Source organism: Copadichromis virginalis, linkage group LG16 (genome assembly GCF_057382275.1).
Source record: "Copadichromis virginalis isolate Kocher_CV1m ecotype Utaka linkage group LG16, C_Virginalis_male_GT1.1, whole genome shotgun sequence".
NCBI classification, from domain to species: domain Eukaryota; kingdom Metazoa; phylum Chordata; class Actinopteri; order Cichliformes; family Cichlidae; genus Copadichromis; species Copadichromis virginalis.
The window spans coordinates 27,045,763-27,057,673 of record NC_140633.1 but is presented as its reverse complement, the minus strand read 5'-3'; the positions used below and the strand labels follow the sequence as shown (position 1 = coordinate 27,057,673).

Genomic DNA, 11,911 nt, shown 5'->3' with positions numbered 1-11,911 from the left:
ATATTTTAATAAGTTTAGGATTTTCCACAAATAGCACTCCTGTCCCAAAGTAATGCTGCAATCAGTTTTTAGCGACTTAAGTGACTTATATCCTTCACTTATACCACTCAAAAGTCTTACTGATATTAAAATTGCGTTAAAAAAAAAAAAAGAGTGATCTGGCCAATTGAGCAGAGGAAATTGCAACAAGAATAACATAATACTTCTTTAATGATATTTTAAAAGGCCAAAAAGGACTGGATTCATTAGACTGTAGGAAAAATGTGGGAAAAACATCATAGTCTAATATAATACCCGGGAATTATATTAGACTATGATGGTTTTCCCACATCATCATTTTTTCCTTGTTCACATGACAGCCGTGAGGATCACGGATGGTGGGGATTGGTGTGCGGCAGAGGTTGGAGGGGCGGGACTAGTGCTATTCTGGAAATCGCTTTGCGTAGCGCATCTGTATGGACACAAACACAGCGCTGAAATTTGCGGGCTCTGCTCCTGTGTGTCAGGCAGATTCAGTAATTTATTCTCACACGGTGCAAGTTAATCTACACGGAGCTCGTCCAGCAGATTGAAGGTAAGATGAAGCCGCAGTGGAAATGTTGTGGTTAGAGCACATTCACCGGCTGCAGACAAAAGAGCGGACATGGGTGGGATTTAAATGGGAGGGGATCAGCTGTATGAAGGGCTTCATTGTCGCTTTCATCCCCTCTTCTGAAAAACATGCATTGTTTTGGACCAACTGTACATTTCCTTCTTTAAATTCCTTATTTTTTCCCCCTATCATGTGTCTGGACGTGATTATATTAGCCTGAGCTTCAGCCTATATTGCTGCGCTGTCATGCAAAGAGACCCCCTCCCCCCCCTTTGAACAATTGTGTCATGCTTTGTTTGTGATATCCTATTTGTTTCCTGTTCATGCCATACCATGAGATGCCATGAAATCAATGATAACATGACATTTGACATCAGCACATAAAGCAAAAATAGGCTACTGTGCAGAATCTGGGCCAGGATCAGTGGGCACAGGCTTACACACTGAGCTTAAAAACATGTTTTTCCTAATGACGCTCTGTGTGTGTGTGTCTCTGTGTGCTAGTGTGTATGTTTTTATGACTTTGCAATCAGCTAGTCATCAGAGTAAAGGCTTAATGCAATGGTTGGAGATTTATATGCTGCTTAGAATTTCATTATTCATTTCCACACATAACACATCCAAACAGTAGCCTCAGAGTAAGAGTTGGATTGGATGAATGAGAGAACATGGCACAGGTAGAGGAGCCTCAGACTGAGGGGGAAGGCAGCCCCCAGATGGTCTCCTTAAGGTCTGACGTGTCAGGGAGCCATGCGGATGATGGGGAAGTAGGACCCTCCATGAGGAGGAAGAGGAAGAAGAAGAAAGATCCACGTCCTGAGTCCTTCATTGTTTATCGGTCTGAAATGGAGAGGGCACCAGGAGAGGACCAAGGAGGAGACGAAGGAGCAGAGAGGAGCACTGAGGAGGGAACTAAATTCCTCTGCACACCCACAGGCGAAGGTGAAAAAGCTGTCTCACACTGTTAAACTCATGAACCCAACATGTCAGATGTTAGTACTGTAGGACAGGATTTGTGCACAAAATAGACTTCAGTGTTACAGCAACCATTATTCCAAAAAAGCTGGGATGCTGTATAAAGTATAGATAAGAACAAAATACAGGGATTTGAAAATCTCATAAACCCATATTTTATTCACAATACAACACAGAAAACATACCCAGAAAAAATAAAGTGATTTTGAATTTGATGGCAGCAGCACATCTGAAAAAAGTTGGGACAGGGCCATGTTTACCACTGTGTACTGTAGCATCTTCTTTTCTTTCAACAACAATCCTTGCAGGCTTCTACTATGAAGCCATGCTGTAATGGATGCAACTCTTTAGTGTTGTATCACTGAGATATGTGATGCCTTTGCTAAAATGTTGCTGTAAAACCTGTGTCTATCTTTCAGCATTGCTGGAGCCTTTCCAGATGTGCCAACTGCCAATTCCACAAGCATTAATAGAACCCCATCAGAGATGCTTTTGAACTTCACGCTGATTTTGAGACAGATGATCTCTCTCCTATGTAGTCCGGAGCATTCAGTGCCCATGTTTTCCAAAAAGAATTTGAATTTTCAGTTTATTGGTCCAGATTCAAAATGTGGGTTAATGAGATTTGCAAATGATTGTGTTCTGTTATTATGTTTTTACACACTGCACAGGCTTTTTTACAGTTACGTTTGGGCTTCCCTGTGTGTCGCTTGCTTAACTTCCATGTCATATCCTGTATGAACAGGCTGGAGTCTTCCTCCAGACAGCCGCTACGTGACCCTGACTGGCACTATTACGCGTGGAAAGAAGAAGGGTCAGGTGGTGGACATACACGTCACTTTGACAGAGAAGGAAATCAGGGAACTCGCCAAGTCGAGGGAGCGTCTTGATGCAGCATGCGAAGCGAGCGAAGGCTCCAAGCGCACCTGTAGCTTAGGTGCGTGTCAGGGACCCCATGTGGTCCTGTGGAGCATCTCGTGCGCACCTGTGGTTTTCATCCTCTCGTTCATCACTTCCTTCTACTACGGCACCCTCACCTGGTACAATGTCTTCCTGGTGTACAATGAGGAGCGGACGTTCTGGCACAAGATAACAATATGCCCCTTTCTTATCATCTTCTACCCCATGCTCATTATGCCTTTGGCGCTGTCACTGGCTCTGTACTCTGCTGTGGTGCAGGTGTCCTGGGCCTTCAGTGAGTGGTGGCAGGCGGTGCGCGACCTGGAGAAAGGCTTCTGTGGCTGGGCCTGTGGGAAATTGGGGCTTGAAGACTGTTCGCCATACAGCATAGTGGAGTTGCTTGACTCTGACACTGTTTCTGGCACTCTACAGAGCAAGGCACCCAGTGAACTTGCCCAAACGTCATCAGTGTGAAGTAGTGGGCACTGGGCTCAAGGAGCATATTGCTAATGTGGTCAAAGTTGGGAATTATTTGAATAATTTGAGTGTCAAAATGAGCACCACTACTATCTATGTTTTTGCTAATGAAGGGTTTGAGACTTTCCTGAAAGCCACAGGAGTAAGAAAATTATCTTTTGATTAGAATTTCTTTTCTAAAACTATTTCAAAATGTCTCTTTTGTTAATAATCACACAGTAAGCACTGCCTGAACTCTCCTTTGGTGCTGAACTGCTATCACCTAGCATTATTGGAGTTGAAGCACTGGAGTAATTATTATGGGACTTTTCTTTTTGATTACAGGTTCATTACAGCTTTCACAGATCACTAAATAGCCACCAATAATTATGGAACAGCACTCCCACTCAAAGACCTTTTCAAACATATGGACCTTGGTTTTCACAGCTAAGGCGTGGACACTGATATGCACACACTCCTGAGAGTTTACATCAACTTTCACTTCATCTGTAAATATCTGCATTAAGTATATATGATCACTGTGCTGTTCAATGCCATCAAAAATACCTTCAAAGGCAACACTGTTGTCTTTGTGAAGTAATCATAATCACTTTGAAGGTGGATTTAGAGTGAGGCTGGCATAAAAAATGGGCAAAGGGGGTGACCGTCCCCTGGCAGTGGTGTGGGTTTACTTTGTGTGAGTTGCTGATTTTAGTGGAAATATACACCAAAGAGCACCAGTGTGAAAATCTGTCCTTTTAAGGGGCAGCGTGACCATAAAAAACAGATTCATTGTCATAAAATTGGACTTTTCCTCCTCTGCCTATAGCATGCAACCCCACAGCCATCAGTCACTACAGAATGCATGAATCTTTTGTTTTGAGCAACATATACACCGTATGGGCAAAAGTATTGGGTCATACCACTTGAGTCTTTGAATTCCAGCACCTAGCAATGCAATCTGCCTTCACAAATAATTGTGAATGAGTTGTTGTAAAGAGCTTGCTGAATTTGAGGTGTGGTGATATAATAGGAAGCCATCATTGCAAGAGGACAATTTGTGAAATTTCAGCCCTCCTAGATATTCCACAATCAACCGTAAGTATCACTGCAAAATGAAAGCTTTTAGGAACCACTGCCACAGCCAGGTCACATAAGGTCACATATGGGTCACCAAGTGCTGAGGCGCATATTGCAGAGGTCCAAACCTCCCCTGGCTTCAATACAGAAGCACAAAAACTGTGTGTCTGGAGCTTTTGTGGCATGGGATTTTTTTGTTGTAGGTTAATACACATTTGGATGAAGGAAAATGTTGGCTAAGTGATGTTTTTGTTGGTGACAACAATTCCAGTAAAAGACAACTAAAAGTTTTATTTTTTTATGTATAACTGAACAATAATTATCTCATAGCACTGAAGACCTCCAAGGAGTCTCTTTAGCTTAATCCACTGCTGATTATTTATTTGCAAGGGATTTTTAAAAATTAAAAGTCATGATATGATCCTTACATCACACTCTGGGGTAAGAAGAATTCTGGCCTGTGAGTTTTTGTTGGTTTCTGGACTCTGTACATAGTCAAGGTATCTAAACAATGCATGGAGATTGAAAGGAAAGGAGACCAATACCTCTTTTCTTATTGAGGGTTAATTAAGCAGTTACAAAGCCATAGTGAGAACAAGCTGACAGATTGTTCTTTTTTTGTTCATGTTTTCATACGTTGAACAGCATTAAAACAAGTGTTTGTGTTGTCTTCACAGTTTTAAATCGCACACACACAAAAAAGCTGAAGTTGAAGAATTCCTGTTACATTTCCATGTTCACATATTTTACATATTACTTCAATTTGCTTTCTATATTTAAGCCTAGAAGATGTTCTAGCTAGGTGCTTTTATACTTCAGCACTTTGAGATATATGTACTGTAAACAGCTATCAAAAAAAACTGATTGAAATTCAAGCAAGACTGGATTAAAACATCCAGATGGTCTAAATGTTTGTTGAAATGTTTATGGATATGACTGGCTGGGTTAAGTGATGCAGTTTTACATGTTGTGAATCTATATGATGCAAACATTTACACAAGTGAAATAAAGTGTTGTGTTATTACATCTCAACTACAGACTAATATTTACTGTATCGTTAAAACCAGCGAGTCACTCTAATCAGCAGACAAAGACAAGAGTCAGCATGTAAACCCTGCATGGTGCACAGCAATGCAGATGGCTCTCTGGGGGCGAGGGGTGCTTTAAATTGAGATTATTGGCACCCCAGTGTTATCCTGCAATACTCACTGAACAAAATCTAAAATCCTTATGCAGCAACCATTCCAAATACAATAAGTTCATGAGAAATACAGTCAGATTAACATTTGCTAATTTGTTCTGCTGTGGCCACTTTTTAAATGTCTGATTTGTTACATTTATGGCCTAAGTTTATTTAGGTTCTAGTTGGGGTGTTAAAATACACAAGCTCTGTGTTAATGCATATATTAAAAAGACACATCTCCATGTTTAGTGATTTAAGTCTAAAGGCACAAACCTGTGAGTCATGGCTGAACATAGCTCCTGGATGATCGAAGATAATAAAATTATGTATTTAATAACCTTTCTGAGCATACAGGGCTGGTTTGAGGGAACATTAAAAGGAGGGTTTGATTTCAATATCTTGATGTAGGGAAGTCAGGCTTATTATTTCACAAAAACTATTATAATTGCAAATGAAAAATCTAAGTAACGTTAGTAAATAAAACACAAAACAATCAATTTAGGGATGACAAGGTTAAAATTTGCGCAGATTTTGTATTTTTTTAAATTATTATTATTTTATTTTAATACTTATGTTGTTATATTATTTTGTATTTTCAGTGATTAGTTAGAATTATTATTTGTATGAATTAAGTATTTCTGAAATCTTGACCACAGCTCGGAAATGTTTGCATATTGTAGGCGCGCGGTTAGCCGGAGGGCGTTTGACCTACATTTCATTTTAGCTTTTATCGGACCGCCTCTTCAGTCTTACTACCACAAAAGTGGTCTTGACATAACATTGTAATTTAAGGTGAACAACAATCAATAATAAATTCATAAGGTCTACGGAAGAAGTCTCATCGTAAATAGAAACTTAGTTTCTGTTCCTAGTTCATTGTTTCTTTCCGGATCCATAACAAAGTGACACAGTCTTTGCTTTGGTGGAGGGAAAAGAAGAAAAAATGGCAGGCTCAAAAGTAAGTTGTTTTATCTTCAATTGTTAAAGAGATAAGTCACGGACTTATACATGCTTGTTAGATACTATTCACGATATTAAATGTGCAGCTTTTATTCGTTAGGAACATTTTGTTTTTATGTTTCTTTGAACTTTTGAGACGTTTAGCGTCAGCGGCGTGTTGAGACATGTCCAGCCTGAAACGGTCACGCTCCTCATTCAGTGCATACAAGGCTCGCATACTCGTTTTATCTTATCTGCATGAGAAAGCACGACCTTAACGCAGCATTTGAGAAGTAATTTTGTGTTTTTGGCACCTCTAAGTGTCGTAAATTAAATAAGTATGTCCTCTGCAGACAGCTGTGGTGCTGTGCATGGATGTGGGGCTTACCATGTCCAACTCTGCACCCGGGGAAGAGTCTTCCTTTGAACTTGCCAAAAAAGTCATCCAGAAGTTTGTCCAGCGCCAGGTACAACTGCACATTTATAAAACAAAGCACCCTAATGAGGCTGATTTTAGCACCCTCCCAACATGCTTTCCCCTTCCTCTGTCAGGTTTTTTCAGAGACGAAGATTGAGCTGGCTTTGGTCCTGTTTGGCACAGACTCCACAGACAACCCTCTGAGCCAGGATGGCCAGTACCAGAACATCAGAGTACATCGACACCTTATGATCCCTGATTGTGAACTACTGATAGAGATTGAAAATCAGGTCCAACCAGAGAGTCAGCAGGGTGACTGTATCCTTTCTCCCGAACACGTTTCATTAATACCATGTAGAAACCTAACTCTGCAGGCAGAGCACTGTACTAAAAGTCTTGAATTGCCCATCATTTCATTATATTTGCCTTTAAAAAAAACTCTCAGATTTAGCCATTCTTATATTTTGCTTGTTCTTATGGTATTGAAGCTTGCACACAAGAATTTCACTCGCATGTACTGTACCAGTGTACCTCCACATGTGATGTGACAATAAAAGTGATTTGATTTGATTTAAAATAAGTGCCGAGATTTATAGAAAATTTGAAGCTTGAAAGTCAATATTTGGTATGACCACCAAATATGACTTTATCACAGCTTTAACTCTTATAGGCAGCTTTCTTGTAATTTCTTTCAGGAATTGTTCTCCAGGCTTCTTGAAGGACTATCAAAGCGCTTCTTAGAATGTGGGCCTTTATCCATGTTTGAATGTTTCACAGGTCAGTGTTAAGTAGCCATACAAACAATCCCCCCCAAATAAGATTCTTCTTAACATGTCCAAATAAAATCTGTGACAGACCTTCAGAAATCCTGGAGAACTATAACCCAAGCCCACTCTTAAAAAAATACAATAAAGTCTGGCTGCTTGGAATGAAAATATAAAGAAATGAAGGAGTATTGCACAGTACTGTACATGATTTTACAGTTATCCAGTCCTCCTCCTTTTTTTTTATTCCATGGGAACATGGATAACTTTGATTAGAACTTGGATCCTGTCTTTATTTTTCTTTTAGTGTTTTTTATGAACACTAATATATATGGCACTAGTGAGATGAAGACTGACCCTTTATTGAAGTCTGTGGGATAAGATTTTTGTGCAAATTGATAAAGTGCTTACATTTTCTCTGAGCCTCCTTAACTGCTCTGTAACAGGGCTGGATGCCCTTGTAGTTTGCATGGATATTCTTCATACTGAAACAAAGTAAGAAACTCTCTTGTATTTCATAAATAATTCATGCACTTCACTGAAAAATAAAACCTGTATTCAGTACTTAATGGTACCTTTCTAAGGGGGAAAAAGTATGATTGTCTCAACATTGCCCTGCTGACTGACCTCAACACCCAGACCAACGAAGAAAGCCTGGAGGTTATCATCAAGAACCTCACTCAGTCTGGCATCACCGTGCAGTTCTTGTAAGGTTCAAACATAAACATTCACAATGTTTTATTACTTTATATGATACTTAAGATGATGAAAATATTAATATTTCTATGTGATAATCAATATTTTGATGATAACTGGTAAAAATGCAGAGTGCAGGAGAGGCTTATCAAACTGAATTGTAAAGCTGATTGAAGCAGATTTCATGATATTTGGTTACTTTTATCAATCTTTTAGTTTTTTTCTTGATGTAACTGTAATCTTTGGATGTCCAGTTTGCCTTTCCCTGTGGAAGAGGATAAGGAGGGTCAAGGGGATTCAGAGAGAAGAGATCCCGGTCACCCGGGGACAGGCAAAGGTCTGTCCAGGGAGCAGAAGAAAAACAAGGAATTGGTGAAAGAGATGATGCTGAGCCTGGATGTGGAGGACGGCCTGGATGAAATTCACACCTTCAGGTTAGTGGACTTCCTGTTACACTTTTGTTCTCTGGAATGGATTAATGTTCTTTGTAAATTAGGATGAACTTGATTTTTGGTGTCTTAGATTACTTGTTTTTGCCAGGTGAGTGTGCACACAGAGTAATGAGGAGCTTGCCAATCAGACTGTAAGGGAGGGGAAAGTAGAAAAAATTGCATCTATAAGATGGAGAGAAAATGTTATCATACTGTATCAATCAAGAGGATCTCTGTGAAGGGGGTGCAGGAAGTAACCAAAGTCTTGTGAATGCTTTTTTTTTAAAAGCAGTTATCAAGATTTCTGGAAAACTCCCCCCCCAAAAATTAACATTTTTCTAAAAATAAAGTGGAAAAACAACATTACCTTCAACATTTAGTATCTCCACCTGCGAAATGCGCTTTCAGTTTCAGTGCGAGAAATATCAAATTAAACATTTCTGTTCTTGCCGTATGTGATCATTTACAAACATTCAGCCAGTTCTTGCCCAATACTTAAAAAATTGCCCTCTCATTCCCATTTTCCTGCAATGTATCATGTAGTGGAAGTCTTTAAAAAAAAAATACATTCTAGAGATGGCGCCCTTAATTGAATCATTTTTGGTACCAAGCATCGCGAAATACTTTCAGTATTGAGTCACCAATGTCTGCTCTGTTTCTAATGTTGGGAAAAGGAACATTCCTTCCTTAGATTTTCAGAGTGTTGTTTATCTTTGAGAACCAGGATAGAATCTGTGATCTATTTCACTGGACTTGAACTCAGGCAAACAGTGTTTTTAATTTATGATCAAGTTTATCTCCTTCCATGTGTTTTAATCTTGTAGGAATGCGATCGAGGAGCTGTGCATGTTCAAGCGGGTGGAGAGGCGACCCGTGGCCTGGCCCTGTCAGCTGACCATAGGCAGCTCTCTCTCCATCCGAATCGTTGGCTACAAAGCAGTAAGTTGACTGTGTATTTTAAACTTTTTTTTTTAAAGCATGTCTAGGGCTATCTCCAAGTTACACATCAGATAGGTTGATGTAAGCCAGCTTTTAGTTGTAGATCCTAATGTGGGGTCTTTTTGAGCACTCTGGTGTTAGCCATGCTTTTACCATCAGGACATTGGAGCTATGGAATGCCAGGACTGCCATAATGAATTAATTAAATAAACCATTAAATAATTAATTAAATGTGGCAATAATTAATTAAAATTGTAAGTAATTAATTAAAATGGGAAAGAATTAATTAAATAAATATTTTTGACACATTTAATTAATTAAATTATTTCATATTTTAATTAATCATTGCCACATTTAAATAATTATTTAATGGTGTATTTAATTAATTCATTTAGGCACTATTGACTCCTTCAGTTCTCACCATTAAATAATTTATCTGTCAACCTCACCCATCAAACCGTGGGGGCGGAGTTAACGCTGATTGAGTCAAAAGCATTGCTTTGGCTTTCGGAAATGTCTGCCCAGCCCAGTCTCAAGGCAGAGCGTGGGACCCGCTCGCCTTGCAAGCAATCGAGCTGTTATTACTGCCGACAAAGCGCAGCTGCCATAATCCCCGCTGTACACTGACTTCATTTACGGAGGTTATATTTATCTGTTTTTTATTTCTTGATGGTCGTATGTGTCATACCTGTTTCAGTCGCCAGTTCTGAATTATAACTAACATTAAAAACATGTTTAAGGAGGAGAGAGAGCAAATAAATCCGATTAACATCTGATCTTTGGGTTTTTGTGTAATAATCAGTGTGACCTGTGTATAAACGCATAAACTTTATTAAAAGAAATAATGTTGGTGTTTCCGTCATGTAGTAACTGCCCTGTACACCACGGAGCGAGGTCAGCATATCCACAATATCTTCAGCTCTCTGAGTTAACCAGAGTTTAAGCATCAAACTAATCTAACGGTCATCTAGGAATAATTCACGGGTCATATCAATATGATTTTACAATATGATTATTGCCAACTATTCCAGAGACGTGAAAATCTACAGTATAAAGAACACAAAAATATAGCAGTTTAATGCAACACTGTAACAGAGATGAGCGTGTCAGTTTGTCGCAGATCAAAGTGGAATGAATGTGATTGGTCGAACAGGCGATCTGTGGTATCTGCATTTTCATCAGCGTAAGAGACTCAGCTGCAGATTAGAATAACATTTGTACATTTAATAAATCACCAAATTAATACACGCAAGAAATGATCAAACTTGTTCCGACAGTTTGAGTTTATATTCCCTCAGCTGCAGACTCGCTGCTGTTTAAATGTTTGAGAGGAAGATTAGATATAAAACAAACGTCAAACATAGACTCAGTCTACGTTCACATTTGATATGAGGCCAGCATGTATAGTGGCTGTGTCCTGTTTTAAGATCATACATGTAAAATTTTTGTCTGACCTCCGTCGATCCAGCCGCTCAGATTCCGTGGTTACCATGGTTACTGCATAAGCAGCAGTAATTTAAACAGCTGGCACAGCGGAAACCTACCGGTGACATGAGTGTTTATGTTTTTCATTTCAAAAGAACTGTCTGAATGGTTAACTGAAGTTAGCGTGGATAAATTATAGTTAAGGAGTATCACAGATAACGCCCACATAAGCTGTGTGACTGTCCACCACTACACTAAAATAAATCGGCTATTGCTGAAATACACGTGCTATATTATAAACTATGATATAAATTAGAGCTGGGCGATATGAGATTTTTTCATATCACGATATGTTTTTTTCATTTCAGGCGATAACGATATCTATCACGATATAAGCCAAATAACTATATTTGTAAGATTTAAATGTGCCGTTGCTCACAAGTAAAATGTGAAATAATCAGCAGCTTGTTTTTATTTAAATATTTATTTCCCATAATAAGTTCAACAGGGTAGATGTACTTAAGGAACATGAGACTTTTTCAGATAAATAAAGGCAAATATTGCAAACTACACAAAAGGCAGCCGCTAAAGCGTTTACGTTTCAAAATAGAACAAACGAAACAGACTAAATTGTCAATTCCACTTAGAAACAAAATATTAATTCTAAAAATAAATCTTAGTTTGTTTTACAGAAGAACAGACAAAACTGACTAACTTTTGTCAATATCAAATAAACTGAGAACTAAAAGGAAATTCTCAATCTCTCCTTGTTGTATAGCTTAGCTTTTCAAACAGTTTTAACAGTTACTTTAGTCTGACAAAAGCCGAATGACGAATTAGCGCTTCCAGTCAGAGACTGAGGCTACGTCCACACGTACACGGGTATTTTTGAAAACGGAGATTTTCCGTTTTCGTTTTAAAAAATAATCCCGTCCACACATAAAGGCAGAAATGAAGGAAAACGCTGCTATGAACACGCCAAAGCAGCAGGTGGCGCTAGATTCCTAACCGTGCAGAAATGTTGGCCAATCAGAAGTCTAGAAGCCTCGGTGGGAAAAAGTAAACAAAGCTGGGGCATAGAAGCAGAACCGAGTCGTATGTGTGGACGGACAG

At 39.0% G+C, this 11,911-nt stretch overlaps 2 protein-coding genes across 2 annotated transcripts in view; both read left to right on the top strand.

The window, feature by feature from the left end:
• The first annotated feature begins 431 nt into the window (after positions 1 to 431).
• On the top strand, positions 432 to 5,035 carry tmem169b (transmembrane protein 169b). Its single transcript, XM_085434186.1, has 3 exons — positions 432 to 574; positions 1,097 to 1,534; positions 2,313 to 5,035. Exons 2-3 carry the CDS (start codon positions 1,261 to 1,263, stop codon positions 2,939 to 2,941), a joined length of 903 nt encoding a protein of 300 aa, XP_085290312.1. The 5' UTR covers positions 432 to 574; positions 1,097 to 1,260; the 3' UTR covers positions 2,942 to 5,035.
• Positions 5,036 to 5,967: 932 nt separating this feature from the next.
• Positions 5,968 to 11,911, top strand: part of LOC146690964 (DNA repair protein Ku80-like) — a 14,476-nt gene continuing 8,532 nt past the window's right edge. Inside the window, exons 1-7 of the mRNA XM_085434183.1 lie at positions 5,968 to 6,144; positions 6,479 to 6,592; positions 6,678 to 6,861; positions 7,754 to 7,802; positions 7,892 to 8,014; positions 8,258 to 8,437; positions 9,259 to 9,373. Coding sequence (XP_085290309.1) covers positions 6,130 to 6,144; positions 6,479 to 6,592; positions 6,678 to 6,861; positions 7,754 to 7,802; positions 7,892 to 8,014; positions 8,258 to 8,437; positions 9,259 to 9,373 — 780 coding nt within the window. The 5' untranslated portion in view covers positions 5,968 to 6,129. The remainder of the gene's footprint in view (positions 6,145 to 6,478; positions 6,593 to 6,677; positions 6,862 to 7,753; positions 7,803 to 7,891; positions 8,015 to 8,257; positions 8,438 to 9,258; positions 9,374 to 11,911) is intronic.

What these genes read in the sequence shown, in the direction of transcription:
- tmem169b (XM_085434186.1), top strand. Translation starts at nt 1,261, where the DNA reads ATGGCACAGGTAGAGGAGCCTCAGACTGAGGGGGAAGGCAGCCCCCAG. An exon ending in CTGCACACCCACAGGCGAAG is followed by an intron (nt 1,535 to 2,312) that starts GTGAAAAAGCTG and finishes CTGTATGAACAG; the next exon opens with GCTGGAGTCTTCCTCCAGAC.